Raw genomic sequence first — 17,680 nt, forward strand, 5'->3', positions numbered from 1 at the left:
GAAAAAAAATAAAGATTTTTTTTTTTACCAGGAATAATTTGAATCCAGATGTGAATGTATACACACTATTAACAGAAGGCTTTTTGTCACTTGTTTCCTCATGAGTAATCACAAAGTAAGGGGAAAGACCAATATTAAAGGCTTCACAAGTTTTAGGATTTTCTATATTTAAATCCTAGGAAATAAGAAATAACAATAATTCATGAGATTCAAAATTCACATGTACATTTTATTTTATGTACTATAAAATGACTGATGTTTACCTCAAGTGGAATAAAAATCCCCTGCCATCGATAAACAGTAGAAGACAATTTTCTTAACATTATACCATATATTGAATCTTCCAAAGTAAAGAAACACCAACCAGAAGCTGAAGCATCAAAAAAACTCTGAACTGTGGAAAATACCGCATCCATTCCCCCTGAAATACGTAAATCATGATTTGTTAATGTATAATCTCTTTAAAACTTTATATCATTTATACAGTGAGATGAGTGAGTTTGTTATCAGAAATAAAGATCCTTCTATGGTATGTGTGTATGTCAGAGAAAATATAAGCTAGAAAAGTTAAAAAATAACTAAAGCTAACAATTTTTTTTAAAAAATTGTTAAACCTCTACTCCACCCATGTAGATTTTTCCAAAGTGTATTTAAAATACTAAATGTGGGATGCTTGGATGGCTCAGTCAGTTAAGCCTCTGCCTTTAAATCTGATCAGGATCCCAGGGTCCTGGGATCAAGTACTGCACTGGGCTCCTTGCTTGGCAGGGAGCCTGCTTCTCCCTCTCCCTCTCCCTGTTCATTCTCTCTTCTCTCTCTCTCTTTCTAACAAATAAATAAAATATTTTCTAAAAATAAATAATAAATAATAAAATAATATAAAATACTAAATGTGTATTTTAAAGGAATATATGCTCAAAATGATTTTTACTAACTTTCATAAAGATGATGAAAATATAATTCAGGAATGTTTAAAATAATAAATCGCTTTATAGAAACATGCTAAATGTTGGCTTTTTAAAACCTACACTATTAATTTGAAACTAAGCCCATCCAATGATTCCTCACTTTCTATGTTATATATTTAAGAATGCCAAAGCAAACTCACCTGCTTTAAATGGCTGTCAAGTTTTCAATCGACACACTATCACAGGTATGTGTCCTAAAATTCTGTACTACATTTAAACAGAGAAAATTTAAAAATCCCTATCTCATGAAGAATAATTTTTTTAAAAAGCTCTATGTTTCATTATATCAGCTTCCCAAAGGCAGTTGTTTTAAAACTTTAGTTAATGGTGTGAACAGCAAGAACAAATGTCAAAGTTGAAATCTACGTCCTATAAAACTAAGTTATTGATTATGTTCAGATTACCAGTTCAAGGAATCATGTCAATGCCTCATATGTACGATCCATTAGTGATTTCCTTTCCTAGAAAACCAGTATTTTTCATTCCCATTTGTCATCTTTTAAAGGTACACTGTAGCTTCTGCATTGAGTCTGAATGCTTGACATCAAGGTCCTGACCAGACTATCTGGCCAAATATTTCCCTACCATAATTTAGGAAGATGGTGAATGAAAAATAAACAATGGTGACATTTAAGAATTTCCAACACATACTCTCACAAGCACTTCCAAAAACGCATGCAGATCCCAAACAATCATGAAATAACTCTGAAGTAGAAATAATCCTTCTCTTTTGGATCCCACCTCCTCCTGCCTTTTTGCCAATCATACTTGCTATGAACTACTTTTCCTTCATGTTCTGAATATTCAATCTCTCTCTATTTAATAGGCCTTTTCCATCAACATGTAAATATGCTTAGGTCTCTCCAAATGAAAAAAATGAACAAAAAAACCCCTTGAATCCTACACCATGTCACCACCTTTGCTCAGTCCTACCTTCCCAGTCAAACCTCTTGAAACAGTGGAATACATTGGAGGGCTCCACTGAAAATGTTACTCAGCTCCTATCCCTCTATACAAGCAGCTCTTGCTATTTATTCCTTCTCCACTGCTAACTATAGCGGATTTTTTTTTGTTCTCATCTTACTGGGCTTCTATACCAGCAACTGACACGGTTACTACTCCTTTCCTTTTTCAAACACTCTTGTGCTGCTGGCTACTATCCCACATTTCGCTGGGTTTCTCACCATGTCTTCTCCCTCTCCTTTGCTACATCCTCCTCCTCTCTTTAGTAACTCAATTCGAGCCTACTCAGTTCAGTCTGGGTCCTCCTCCCTTCTCTACCTACAGTCCGGCTTTCCATGTTTTTACATCAATTTCCATGACTTTAAATACAATATACAGGCTGCAGATTTCCAAATTTATCTCCCACAACAGAAACTTCCCTTTGAGTCTGGAGAAACCTTTTCTCAAAAGTAACTCGAATTCAAAATGTGTTAAATCACACACATTCTACTTCTCCTTGCCACAGTAACACCTAGTCCTCATTCGGTACTCCCTTTTTTACTGAAGTGCACGACTCTCCATCTAACCACAGAAACTAGAAATCTAGGAATCATCTCTGGTGTCTCCTTATACCGAATCGATAGATGCTACTCCTAGCTAGCACCTGGGCTGAACTTTTCTTTGTCTCCCTTCATCCTCGCTTTTCTTCTGTGCGAACTCATTCTTTGCATGGTACCAAGAATGGTATCTTTGAAATACGAATGTGATCATACCTCCCCACAAATAAATGTGGCAGCCCTCCTGCCACCCTAAACCACATTAAGTCTAGAATAAAGACTAACATGCATAATATATTCTTCAAGCTCTCAAACTATCGGGTCTTACCCAGCTCTCCAAATTAACAGTCCCCCTTAGTTCTAAGCCCAGCACCCACTCAGCAGTTCTTCACATATACGTTCTCTCATGCCTCTAGACTTGTGTGCCTGAATAACTTCTCACTTTCCTTCCATGCCCCTCCAACTCAGATCCTTGCAGAATCAATCCCTATTCACCTTTCGGTTGTAGTTCAAACAGAGATACCCCTGGGAAGCATTCCCTGTGTTCTTGCAACACTTAGAGAACATTGTAAAACATTTAAATGTAAAACATTTATGCTGAGTGAAATAAGTCAAGCAGAGAGAGTCAATTATCATATGGTTTCACTTACTTGTGGAGCATAACAAACAGCATGGAGGACAAGGGGAGATGGAGAGGAGAAGGGAGTTGAGGGAAATTGGAAGGGGAGGTGAACCATGAGAGACTATGGACTCTGAAAAACAATCTGAGGGTTTTGAAGGGGCGGTGTGTGGGGGGGAGGCTGGGGGAGCCAGGTGGTGGTTATTAGAGAGGGCACGGATTGCATGGAGCACTGGATGTGGTGCAAAAACAATGAATACTGTTATGCTGAAAATAAATAAAAAATAAATTAAAAAAACATTTTAAACATTTACTCTAATTTTACTTTTTTTTTTAAGGATTTAATTAATTTATTTATTTGACAGGGAGAGAGAGAGCACAAGCAGTGGGGAGCAGCAGGCAAAGGGAGAGGGAGAAGCATGCTCCCCATTGAGCAGGGAACCTGATGCAGGGCTCAATCCTAGGACCCTGTGATCATGACCTGAGCCAAAGGCAGATGCTTAACTGACTGAGCCACCCAGGTGCCCCCATTTATTTCAAATTTAAACTACACACTGGTTTTAACTTATTTGATTTATTTCTGTCTCCTCCTATGTTCTAAGCACCATGAGTTCAATATCATGCCTGGCACATGATAGGCTCTCAATAAATACATGCTGCTGCAATAAAACAATTAGGTATCTGTTCTCCATTTTCAACAGATCTATAAGATATAATTCATGGGGGTGGGGAGCATGTACATCTGATACATGCAATCTTTCTTGGTTACAGAATTTTGTTTTTACAAGAAACTGAACGTACTCATGCCAAAGGCTGTTTCAGATATTGTCTCCCATTCCACACTCACAGCTAAATCAATGCCATTAGTGCGTGACACGTTTAAATATACAGTGCTGTTGGCTTCTTCAATGTCGATAGACGTGGCTCTAAAAAAATGGATTGCAGAAAACAGAAAAGGAATATAATTCTACATATTAAATATAAGTATCACATTGCTAGCATATATTTAATATACTTTTAAATTTACATAAGCCATGGAAAGATCCATCCACAAACTTCATACAGCAGGAAAATTAAATTCTACAGCTCAAAGTATTCATTTATGAGGATTAAAAAAGCACTACAATCTGATACTATGATCTTAAGAAAACAGCCAGTAACCTCATACTATATATTATAAAAAATAAATAAAGCTTTGTCATTCCTAAGTTCCTTCTCAGATATACTAAAAACATATCACAAAGCAAAAAAAGGTGAATCCAGAAATTCTTAGCTTACCTAAAACTAGATCTACTGGAGTATTTCTAAGAAATAAAAAGCCAAATATGTGGTCGCTTCCAGAGGAATTTTCAAACTACAATCATGTTAAACATGCTTAGAGAGTCATTCATTTGGTTCAAACAGCTAAATATTTTTATATTATTTCTTGCTTTTTACTATTTTTGAAGACACGAAATTGTGCAAGCCTTTACCTGAAAAGTGTGAATTCTGAGGAAATAAGAATTCTAATAATACTGCTGTACAGGACATGATTAGGTTTTTCATGCTCCTTGTTACAAGAGGGCATAACACCTCTCAGATCTATCTGCCAGAGCTCATTTTAAAAGTCCCCTTTAAAATAGTCAGAGATCAATTTCCCTCTCCATTTTCTTTATGTCAAAAGATATTTCCTACCTAGCTTCAGAAGTGACAATTTCCTTATGAATAAACTGTACCTATTTGCAACTGCAGAGATACTGAATAATCCCAGAGGGGCCTGATTTTGCAAAACCGTTATCAGGGTTTGAACATGTGCCCCCAGTCTAGCACCTCCAGTCGGATTAAACAAGGTACAGACAAAATGCTCATCCATCTCTGGTTCGGTGTCCAATACAGCAGAAATGCGTAGGGCCTGGAAACAAAATCAAAAGATGAAGTTATTAGACTACAGTATTTCTGCAACATACATACAAACAGATCTGCTAAACATTTTTGACAACAAAATAATATGTTTTGGAAACATCACTTCTTTTCTATTTTAATACTGATCCTCATGATATGTAATAGGTACCCAACTATTTCAAGTTACCACTTTCAAGATTTTCAATGCCGTGATATATGGCACTGGGCGTCTAAAAATAAATTTCATGACATTTAAAAACAACATTAACATTAAAAAAACAAATTTAGATCTTGATTTTTGCTAACTCTTAATCTTGCCCCAGCTACGTAACTGTATTAATCTCATTCTAGTATAGGATTCACTGTAAAAAAACAGTTAAAGCCATAGTAAGCATAAATTAGAAACAACTCACAAGTTTATCGAAAGAAAAATGGATAAAAAGATAGTGGGCTCTTTGATGCAGGGCTACTTAGCAATAAAGAAGAACCAGCTACTGATATGCGCAACCAAATAGATCTCAAAAGTTATGTTGACCAAAACAAGCCAGACACAAAAGAGTAAATACTATATGATTTTATTTATATGAAGCTCAAAATCAGCAAAATGAGTCCTCAATGACAGAAACCAGAAAGTAGTTTCCTCCAGGAAGGGCAAGAGACAAGAAGGAAACTTCTGGGAGAGATACACTCAATATACTAATCTGAGTGGTGATCACATTGGTGTATATTTATTTTTAAGGTCACTGACCCACACATGTATATATTCTTAGAGGCTCAAATTTCCTAGAACATGAAAAAATCAGACATTCAAATAAATATGAATTGAAAAACATGTTGAAGTGTTTACAAACTGATCCCAAAGAAAGTTAATTACTGGGTAGAGACTGTTTTTAGAGGAAATTGTTTAAAATATATTACTTTACAATTATTATACTTTATATGTCAGGCTTGATTAAGCTTATGCAATTAGCTACCTAAACTGTGTTTTAAAAAATAAAATTCGGTTGCAGGAATGGAAAATTATTAATATACAAAAAAGGAGTTTCAGAAGGTATACTTCTATAAGTAAAACCACATTTATAATTAACTCTAAATCCAGCATTTCTTCTCCAATAAGCTATCCTATTCACATAGGATACTTGCCTCTCACATAAGGAGGCTAAAGTAAGAAATTACATTTTGTTAACTGAAAATGTGGTCAAAAGAATGACGGGTTAGGGTTTGGTGACAACAGTAAATGGCTTGGAGTTTCCTTTAGTTGATGTTTTATTAATAATATGAAGTATGCTACTAAATAGGTAATATTTATGACAGCACTATGTACTTTTTCCTTATTATTTGCAGATTCCACTACCCTATTAACAAGAGTGGATTTCTCTAGCAGCACTCTATGCAGATTAGACAGCACTGTTAACATTTTCACACAGTAATCTAATCATCATTACCTGTCATCTAAGCTGGGAGTACATTTTCTTTCCTCCTAGCACCTGAGGTGCTACTCTAAGAAAAAAATTTTCATAAACATTATTGACTCTCCTTAAAGCCTTATACTATACCTTGACGCGAACACCTTCTTCTAAAACAATGTAGCCTTTGGAAGGGGTCAGATCTTTAGTCTCCATTGAGGAATTTATTTCTGTCACAATGAACTGAATGGTCACGGTTCCAAACAGTCCTTGTGCAGGTTCCCGAACAATGTATAATACTGCAACACTCTCCTGTACATAGAGAGCTGTTGGTTCTCTTAGGAAAAAGTGCTCACTGTTGTTAAATGATAGGACTCCAGGGCCATCATCATTAGCAAGGATAGTAATTAAGGCTGTTGAAATAAAAATATTATAGCAATAAATGGAAACAGAGTGGGTTATAAGTTAGAGGTAGATGTTTCACTATAAACTAGGCCAACTCTTCTCTAGATCACCTTAAAAACAAAGGAAATTTTAAAAAGCATTTAATAAAATATCACATTTACTCATGACGTAAAAATAGCCAGTCATCTTGGAATAATAGGCAGCTTCCTCCTCAACCTTAGAAGCCAGTAACAAATATGTAACTCAATGTTGAAACATCCAAAGGGTCACCACTAATACAGAAACAAGACAACAGTGCCTGCCATTCCTCTACTATTCAGCATTGTCCTGGAACTATGAGCCAGGTAACAGGTAAGAAAGCAATAGGAAGAAAGAGTCGGAATTAACACCATCTTCTAAACCAAATGATGGTCTTCTTAGAAAACCAAGAGGAAAAATGATTGAACTATTGTAAGAGTTCAAAATATAAGCTCTGTACTCAACAGATGATCTTGATTACTAACATATATTAAGATTTACATATAAGAATATTTCTTGAAACTTGATGAAAGTTTGGAAATAGTCTGAAGGCTGATTAATGGTACATAGTTTAAGAAATAACCCACTGTCAAAGCACTTATTGTTCTGAGGACTATTTTTATATTTATAAATAGAAAATTACAAGCATAAAGTAAACTTAACAAAGACCAACAAGAAATGACTTCCTCCTACTCATGGTGGTGGGCATGTAAGCTACATAGTCCTGACAGAATTATATTAGGACTTCTTTGGGAATGCTTGAGTTTGAGGACTCCTCTCCAAGCAGTCAGTATGATATCTAACAAGCAGTAAATTAAGATGAGCTTTCTTAACCATGTCAAACTGTTCCAACCAAAGAATTATGGCTCCCATAATGTCTTAGGTACCAATATACTTCAACTGCTATGCAGAAATACTAGAACAATGAGATAACATTAAAACCTTATCATTCCCTCTACTGTTCAATAGGAAACAGAGCAGAAATAAAATTCCAAACGAAAGACATTTACAAATTAAATAAAACCTGTAGGGGCGCTTAGGTGGCTCAGTGGGTTAAGCCTGTGCCTTCGGCTCAGGTCATGATCTCAGGGTCCTGGGATCCAGCCCTGCATCAGGCTCTATGCTCAGCGGGGAGTCTGCTTCCCCCTCCCTCTCTGCCTGCCTCTCTGCCTACTTATGATCTCTGTATGTCAAATAAATAAATAAAATATTTTAAAAATAAATAAATAAAACCTGTAATAGCTGCAAAACTGATTTAATATTCTTTCTACCAACACTTTTTGTTTTACACACACACACACCACAACAGACTGGAAGCACTGTTATACTGACATAGGAATTCCAAAATGTCTAGCTTAAAACGTTTTTTATTCTAAGCACAGAAAACCATGAAGACTCTAATCCCTTTACATCTACCTCCATATCAAGAAAACAGCATGATAAGAGTGAACTGTATAAGAAATTATCAAATACCTATTATTTTTTCTCCCAGCTCTAGTCCAGGTGAAGGATTTGTTAAAATCAGCTGAAATGTTTCATCCCCTTCTGGAATGTCATCATCAAGAATCATAATGTCAATATTTTTATACCTTTCTCCATCAACAAAATGAAGAATCTGGTCAAGAAAGTAAAAGTAGACGGTGTTATATTTACAAACACTGATGAGTTTTTATAGAATATTTGGCAAGAAATACAATCTGGTTGGCAATGTGAAATAAGCTATTTTAATAAAAGTAAAAGACTTTTCCCTTTTTTTATCTCTTTTTACTTAAATTGACAACATTAAGTTTAAAAAGTAAGATTCATGGAGAAGAGAATAAAGTAAACATTTGACTAATGAATAAAAGCCAACAAGTGACGAAAAGCACTTTAAAACATTAACGGTGTTTCAGTAAATTAAAGCAAAGAAATAAAAGATGTAAAATTTTCAAGAAGCACAAGAAACTCTCTGAAACACTCTGATATAAATATAATGACAGAAAAAATAGAAAACCTGAACAGACCCATTACCAGTAAGGAGATTGGAACAATCATCAAAAATCTCCAAACAAACAAAAGCCCGGGGCCAGACGGCTTCCTGGGGGAATTCTACCAAACATTTAAAGAAGAACTAATTCCTATTCTTCTGAAACTGTTTCAAAAAATAGAAATGGAAGGAAAACTTCCAAACTCATTTTATGAGGCCAGCATCACCTTGATCCCAAAACCAGACAAGGATCCCATCAAAAAAGAGAACTACAGACCAATATCCTTGATGAACACAGCTGCGAAAATTCTCACCAAAATACTAGCCAATAGGATTCAACAGTACATGAAAAGGATTATTCACCACGACCAAATGGGATTTATTCCAGGGCAAGGTTGGTTCAACATCCACAAATCAAGCAATGTGATACAACACATTAATAAAAGAAAGAACAAGAACCATATGATACTCTCAATAGATGCTGAAAAAGCATTTGACAAAGTACAGCATCCCTTCCTGATCAAAACTCTTCAAAGTGCAGGGATAGAGGGCACATACCTCAATATTATCAAAGCCATCTATGAAAAACCCACCGCAAATATCATTCTCAATGGAGAAAAACTGAAAGCTTTTCCGCTAAGGTCAGGAACACGGCAGGGATGTCCATTATCACCACTGCTATTCAACATAGTACTAGAAGTCCTAGCCTCAGCAATCAGACAGCAAAAGGAAATTAAAGGCATCCAAATCAGCAAAGAAGAAGTGAAACTATCACTCTTCGCAGATAATATGATACTATATGTGGAAAACCCAAAAGACCCCACTCTAAAACTGTTAGAACTTGTACAGGAATTCAGTAAAGTGTCAGGATACAAAATCAATACACAGAAATCAGTTGCATTTCTCTATACCACCAACAAGACAGAAGAAAGAGAAATTAAGTAGTCAATCCCATTTACAATTGCACCCAAAGCTATAAGATACCTAGGAATAAACCTAACCAAAGAGGCTAAGAATCTATACTCAGAAAGAAAACTATAAAGTACTCATGAAAGAAATTGAGGAAGACACAAAGAAATGGAAAAATGTTCCATGCTCCTGGATAGGAAGAATAAATATTGTGAAAATGTCTATGCTACCTAAAGCAATCTACATATTTAATGCAATTCCTATCAAAGTACCATCCATTTTTTTCAAAGAAATGGAACAAATAATCCTAAAATTTATATGGAACCAGAAAAGACCTCAAATAGCCAAAGGGATATTGAAAAAGAAAGCCAAAGTTGGTGGCATCACAATTCCGGACTTCAAGCTCTATTACAAAACTGTCATCATCAAGACAGCATGGTACTGGCACAAAAACAGACACATAGATCAATGGAACAGAATAGAGAGCCCAGGAATAGACCCTCAACTCTATGGTCAACTAATCTTCGACAAAGCAGGAAAGAATGTCCAATGGAAAAAAGACAGCCTCTTCAACAAATGGTGTTGGGAAACTTGGACAGCCACATGCAGAAAAATGAAATTGAAACATTTCCTTACACCACACACAAAAATAGACTCAAAATGGATGAAGGACCTCAATGTGAAAAAGGAATCCATCAAAATCCTTGAGGAGAACACAGGCAGCAACCTCGTCAACCTCAGCTGCAGCAACATCTTCCTAGGAACATCACCAAAGGCAAGGGAAGCAAGGGCAAAAATGAACTATTGGGATTTCATCAAGATCAAAAGCTTTTGCACAGCAAAGGAAACAGTTAACAAAACCAAAAGACAACTGACAGAATGGGAGAAGATATCTGCAAACAACATATCAGATAAAGGGCTAGTGTCCAAAATCTATAAAGAATTTAGCAAACTCAACACCCAAAGAACAAATAATCCAATCAAGAAATGGGCAGAGGACATGAACAGACATTTCTGCAAAGAAGACATCCAGATGGCCAACAGACACATGAAAAAGTGCTCCACATCACTTGGCATCAGGGAAATACAAATCAAAACCACAATGAGATACCACCTCACACCAGGCAGAATGGCTAAAATTAACAATCAGGAAATGACAGATGCTGGCGAGGATGCGGAGAAAGGGGAACCCTCCTACACTGTTGGTGGAAATGCAAGCTGGTGCAACCACTCTGGAAAACAGCATGGAGGTCCCTCAAAATGTTGAAAATAGAACTACCCTATGACCGAGCAATTGCACTACTGGGTATTTACCCTAAAGATACAAATGTAGTGATCCAAAGGGGCACGTGCACCCAAATGTTTATAGCAGCAATGTCTACAATAGCCAAACTATGGAAAGAACCTAGATGTTCATCAACAGATGAATGGATAAAGAAGATGTGGTATATATATACAATGGAATACTATGCAGCCATCAAAAGAAATGAAACCTTGTTATTTGCAACGACGTGGATGAACTAGAGGGTATCATGCTTAGCGAAATAAGTCAATCAGAGAAAGACAACTATCATATGATCTCCCTGATATGAGGAAGTAGAGATGCAACATGGGGGGTTAAGGGAGTAGGAGAAGAATAAATGAAACAAGATGGGATTGGGAGGGAGACAAACCATAAATGACTCTTAATCTCACAAAACAGACTGAGGGTTGCTGGGGGGAGGGGTGTTGGGAGAAGGGGGTTGGGGTAATGGACATTGGGGAGGGTATGTGCTATGGTGAGTGCTGTGAAGTGTGTAAACCTGGCAACAGACCTGTACCCCTGGGGATAAAAATATATTATATGTTTATAACAAATTTAAAAATAAATAAAAAAATAAATATAATGACAGAAATTCTTTGTCACAGTAACTTTTGTTCTCCATTATCTAGTATTGCAATAAGATAGGAATACAATAGTATCAAATATTAAAAATAATAATGAATGAATAAAATAAAATAAAGAATAACCTTTAGAACTAAAAAATCAATTTCCATATTTTCTAAAATAGTAAAGATAGCTATTCTACAATGTAGACGTCTTCTGACTTAATTTATGATGGAATATATAATAGCTTATTACTTTATGATTAGTTTATTTATACAAGACCCAAATCACTATAATTCCCAAGGATTTCACCATTGGGGTAAAGACGTAATCCAGCCCCAGCTGTGCCTCCAAATTCTGGGCATATATAAACAAGGAAACGTGGCCAAGATTCCCGTTGCTCCTCTGGGCTACCAATGTTAAACTTCCTTCGGTTTCATGGACTTCGAACCTAAAATAAACAGAATACATTAATCTTTTCCTTATAAGCTTTTATTCAGTAGATAAAGAATCTGAAACTCAGAAAAGAACTCTCACACTACCTTGGTCTTACCTGGTATGTTGCCATTCAATTATGCCTCGAGCGCCATCATTGGCATCAATAATTATCTGTGCAGTCAAGCCCTCCGAATCTGAAAAAAACACAAAAGCATACTTTTAAGTAAAAGTAATTAAGAGAAGTATTTGGCATAGAGAACACATAATTTCTAATATAAAGATATTGTCAATATTACTCAAAAGATGTTTAATAAAGTAACAATATGTTTATGATATTTGGTTAAGGAAATTTTTACTAACAAGAGCAATGATTTACAGGAATCTAATGAGCTGAGGACAGTACAAAATAAGCACCTGAGATTATGGTTTTATTTCTATTATTTTAATAGAAAGAGAAAAGAAAAATAGAGACCACTGGAAGGAGTAGAAAGATCAAGAAAAGAGAAAGAAATGGGAAGAGACAGGCAGGGAGTGCTGCAGAGAAATAAACAGGTGCAAGAACGAGATGCAGGAGTGACATGTTGAGACAGGAGGAAAAGATGGGGGGAAAGTTGGGGGGGGTGCAGAGACTGAGATGGAAATAAATTTCTCTTTTCCCTTCTTATCTTGTACTCTGCCTACCAAGTAGAGTATGTTACCAGCATTCATTATTCAGTCTTGAAATACTAACCAACCCTGTTCCTGTTTAGTTTTTTAATATGTTTGTCCTTTCCCTTTAAAATTCAGAGGCTCTATCTTAGGAGAGTGTCTTAGGATACTTATGGCAGCTGCCTAGGTGGGGAAAGGTTAGGAAGAGTGTAATTCCCTGAGTGAAGTCAGCACTGTCAAAAAAAAACACACACACACAGAACCGCCCCCCCCCAAAAAAAAAACAAAAAAGAAAAGAAAATCAGTATCTGAGCCCACCAAACTGGAAGCTACAAAGCAGAAGCCCAGCTCCAGCATCTCACAGCAGTGCGACTCTGGGCATGTAACTAAGCTTCTCAAAGCTTCTGCTCCCTTATCTATAAAATGTTAAAGTGAAAGGGATGGTGGTACTAACATATAAAGCATTTGAAACAGGGCATCAGAGAGCACTAAACAAAAGTTAAACAATTCAAATTACTTCTAATATGGAGTATAAAGAAATATGAAGTATCTGTTAGCTTTCTTAGTATAAATGTCTTGTAATAGATGCCTGATTTCAAAGCCTATCCCAGGAGTCATATATTTCTTTTGCAAAAGAATTGAAGCTTTTCAAATAATAATAATAATAATATGTCAAAAACTGGTTATTCCCTTCCATTGTTTTCAAAGTTGTCATACTGAGCCTCAAAAGGGAATGAGAAACCCCTATTCCTTAGCTCACTCCTCTTGGCCATGCTTCCCCTCCTTAACCCCAACTGGTTTTCTGCCCTGTACAGAGCACCTTCAAACCAAGGGATGGGAAACAGGCTAGCACACTGCTATTCATCGCCACCACCTTCTGGGCAACCACACCTACAAATTTCACATAAAATCACCAGTATTAAATGTCTAAACCACAAACAAGAGTTTATGTTTTAAAATAAGAACGTATCTTTTTAATCTACGTAAATCCATACTGAGGTTCAAGTTTTACCTTTCAGTCTGTAATGAATTAACTGAGTCTTTTCTAAAGCATGAAAAGAAAGAGGTAAAAGGTCAAAAAAGAAGCAGAGAAAACGACAAACAAACAAAAGTTCTGCTTAATATAAAGGAAAATAAAATCATCTGATAGTCTGGAGATCTAATGAAAACAGCAAATGAAACTTTAAAAGGAAAAATTCCTTCTTAAGAACTAATTCTACTTTGAAGTTTACAAATTTGGTTATAAATACTTCTTAAAAACATCACACAATAAACAATTCTTAAATGTGTTTCTGATCTCCAATATACAAAACTGCCATATAGTCTCCAAGTTAAAATAAATTTAAAAGCTCACCAGATTTTCTTCTACAGCTGAGATTAACAAGTATTACAGTTATCACTTTTGATTAAAAAATGAATAACTTTACTTTGTTTGAAGTGAATAAACAAGAACAAAAAAATGTCATACCTAGTCTAGGAGGAAATGAAGTTAAAGGAGCCATGATAAGGTCAACATAAGTTAAATTCACAAGGAAATATTCTTCTAGCTCTGGTATGTCATCCTGTAAAAATTATATCCATTAAATCTCCTATTGTTGTGCTCTCCAAGTAATGACCTCTCACAGTTTTTAAATTATCTGAAAAATATGTCTGCTTAAATAGTATACAGCAAATATAAAAATGCAAACCTGGAATATAAAGATTAAACATTTTAAAAATAAACATGCCTTAGGTATGACTTTTCTTTGAGATCTGACACCAAAAGCAAAAGCAACAAAAGCAAAAATAAACAAGTGGGACTACATCAAACTAAAAAGCTTCTGCACAGCAAAGGAAACCATCAACAGAATGAAAAGGCAACCAATAGAATGGAATAAAGTATTTGCAAATGACATATCTGATAAAGGGTTAATGTTCAAAATACATAAAGAACTCATACAACTCTGCAGTCAAAAAAAGAAAAGCAAAGCACCACAAATAATCTGTTTTAAAAACGTACAAAGAACCGAACAGACGTTTTTCCAAGGAAGATGTACACCAGTAGCCAATACCTACATGAAAAGGTGCTCAGCATCATTGAAATGCAAATCAAAACCAGAATGAGGGGCGCCTAGGTGGTTCAGATGATTAAGCCTCTGCCTTCAGCTTGGGTCATGATCTCAGGGTCCTGGGATCGAATCCCGCATCAGGCTCTCTGCTCAGCGAGGAGCCTACTTCCCCCTCTCTATCTGCCTCCCTTTATGCTTACTTGTGATCTGTCTGTCAAATAAATAAATAAATAAATCTTAAAAAAAAAAACACACACACACACACACCAGAATTAGACATCACCTCACACCTCTTAGAATGGTTATTATCCAAAAGACATGAGATAAGTATTGGTGAGGATATGGAAAAAAGGGAACTCTTGTGCACGACTGGTGGGAATGTAAACTGGTGCAGCCACTGTGCAAAACAATATAGGGGTTCCTTAAAAAATTAAAAATAGAATTACCATATAATCTGGCAATCCCACACCAGAGTATATATTCAAAGGTGATACAAAGAGAATATCAAAGAGATATTTGTAGAAAATATTCACAATAGCCAAGATATGGAAACAACTTAAGAGTCCATTAGTGAGTGAACGGATGAAGATGTGGTATCTATAAACACAATAGAATATTATTCAGCCACAAGGAAGATGGAAATCCTGCCTTTTGCAACAATATGGATCAACCTAGAGGGCATTATGCTAAGTGAAGTAAGTCAGATGGAGAATGACAAATACTGCATGGTATCCTGCTCTATTAGTGGAATCTAAAAAAGAAAGAAAGAAAGAAAGTTAAACTCATAGACACAGAGAGTAGAAAACTAGTTCCCAGGGCCAGGGGCTCGGGGGAAGGGGAAAAAGGAAAGGTTGGTAAAAGAGTACAAACTCAGCTATTAGATAAATAGTCTCTGAGGGTCTCAGGTAAACCTTAGTGACTGTAGGGGCACCTGGGTGGCTCATTGGGTTAAACCTCTGCCTTTGGTTTGGGCCATGATCTCAGGGTCCTGGGATCAAGCCCTGCATCAGGCTCTCTGCCCAGCAGGGAGCCTGCTTCCCCCTCTCTCTCTGCCTGGCTCTCTACCTACATGTGATCTCCGTCTGTCAATAAATAAAATCTTTTTTTAAAAAAACAGTGACTATATAGTTGACAACACTGTATTATATAATCAAAATTCACTAGGAGGCTAGACCTTAAATATTTTCACACACAAAAAATACACTTGTGAGGTGATGAATGTGTCAGTTAAATAGATGGGGGGAATCCCTTTCACAAGGTATACATGTATCAAATCACCACAGTATACATTTTAAATATCTTATCGTTTTACATATTTTTTAGATTCTATATATAAGTAATACCATGCAGTATTTGTTAATTTTACTTCAACACATCTGACATTAAAAAAATAATAAAAGTATAAACTTATACCCAGTTGCATGATAAGTTATTAGGTTGAACTACATCGAACTGCTAATATATCACTTTTTTCTCAACTAACATAATATGTAAACCAACTACATAAATATATAAATCTAATATATTTTAAATAGAATGGAAGCAAAAGATTTTAAATTATCTTACTATCCAAAGACTGAGCTGTGGAATAGAATACCATGAAAAAAATAGGGGCTTCACAGTCATGGAGACCTAACACCAAATTCTGTAATTTTAAGTGAGTTACTTCAACTTAAAGCCCTCATTTCCACCATCTTTATAATGGGGGAAATAATATCTACTTTGGGAATTTAAAATAATAAGTATGCAGTGCCTGGCCTAGAAAGAGTCCTTAAAAAGTGATAGCTAGGGGCACCTGAGTGGCTCATTTGGTTGAGGGTCTGCCTTAGGCTCAGTTGTGATCCCAGGGTCCTGGTATCAAGCCCTGTGGTGGGCTCCCTTATCGGCAGCAAGTCTGCTTCTCCCACTCCCTCTGCTCTTCCCCCTGACTGTGCACTCTCTTGCTCTCTCTCACATTCTGTCTCTCTTCCTCTCAAATAAATAAAATCTTAAAAAAAAAAAAACCTAATAGCTATTTGTAATATTTAATTTTAATACACTATTACTATTAATCCCTAGTGCACCTAACAGCACTGAAAATAAGGCAAGTGTTCAAAACTTGAAGACCAGCAAAACCCAAATCACCCAACAATATTTCCATAAACATCAATGTGTGTGTGTGTATGTATAAAGTCAGTATATACATTTTATTAATTTTATTTAATGGAGATGTATTTCCATATGAAAAAATGGGAAAACAGTCTCTAAACTATCTTCTATAATATATACACCAAAAAGAGTTCCAGAATCAGGAATGTAAAAGTGATGGTCCCTCATCCATCCCCACTGTTCCTCACTCTCATACAACAACCCCCTAACCCTGACCACCGCCCCCTCAAACCAGGCCTGGCTGATTTTTGTTTATATAGGCCGCAGTCTCTAAATCTAATGCTACTCAAGGAACAGAAAGGGCTACAAAGACCTAAGGGGGAGAAAAGGGAAAGTGGAAACCCTGTGTTCATAACTCTAGACTCTGCAAAGAAAAGAAGGGTTGGCTACATATATTCTGTTTTTAAAACTACCATATCTAAGGAAATCCATTTATTTATATTCAGTTATATTAACAGATTATATATTTGATTATATATTTGGTTTAAAGTTTTATTTTATCAAATCGGGGGTTCTATGCCATACGCTTAATATTACCTTTTATCTTATGTCTCTAGAGTTCTCCTACTATTGTATCAGGTCACTGTGCAACAGTAATCAAAAAAAATAAGAGTTACTAACTTCAGATGGTGGATGGTTTTCACTACTTAAAATTTTGTAAAAGTAAAAAGCCTTAGAGAAAATAAAAGCTTTTCGAAAATAGAACCCCAAAAATACAGAGTAATTGGAATGTTTTCTAAAGCAGTATTCTCTTCCCTCCCACCCATCACACATACCATCCCCTATCCTCTTCATACATACGATTTCCATACACCTCTTGGAAATGTATTCAAGTAGCTGAAACACTGAGTCCCAAAACA

General features: G+C 35.9%; 1 protein-coding gene across 4 annotated transcripts in view; it reads right to left on the reverse strand.

Annotated features, from left to right (window-relative positions):
- ADGRV1 (adhesion G protein-coupled receptor V1) overlaps nt 1-17,680 on the reverse strand; it is a 546,992-nt gene that overhangs the window by 400,093 nt on the left and 129,219 nt on the right. For all 4 annotated transcript variants that reach the window (XM_004759095.3, XM_045074447.1, XM_045074448.1 and 1 more), the window contains exons 39-47: nt 14,093-14,186; nt 12,092-12,170; nt 11,851-11,989; nt 8,270-8,411; nt 6,524-6,786; nt 4,802-4,977; nt 3,888-4,012; nt 264-421; nt 29-175 (exon numbers count right to left, since the gene is read on the reverse strand). In XM_004759095.3, the coding sequence (XP_004759152.2) occupies nt 29-175; nt 264-421; nt 3,888-4,012; nt 4,802-4,977; nt 6,524-6,786; nt 8,270-8,411; nt 11,851-11,989; nt 12,092-12,170; nt 14,093-14,186 (1,323 nt within the window). The remainder of the gene's footprint in view (nt 1-28; nt 176-263; nt 422-3,887; nt 4,013-4,801; nt 4,978-6,523; nt 6,787-8,269; nt 8,412-11,850; nt 11,990-12,091; nt 12,171-14,092; nt 14,187-17,680) is intronic.

This window comes from Mustela putorius, unplaced genomic scaffold, assembly GCF_011764305.1.
Source record: "Mustela putorius furo isolate JIRA1106 unplaced genomic scaffold, ASM1176430v1.1 tig00537350_pilon_pilon_pilon, whole genome shotgun sequence".
Taxonomy (NCBI): domain Eukaryota; kingdom Metazoa; phylum Chordata; class Mammalia; order Carnivora; family Mustelidae; genus Mustela; species Mustela putorius.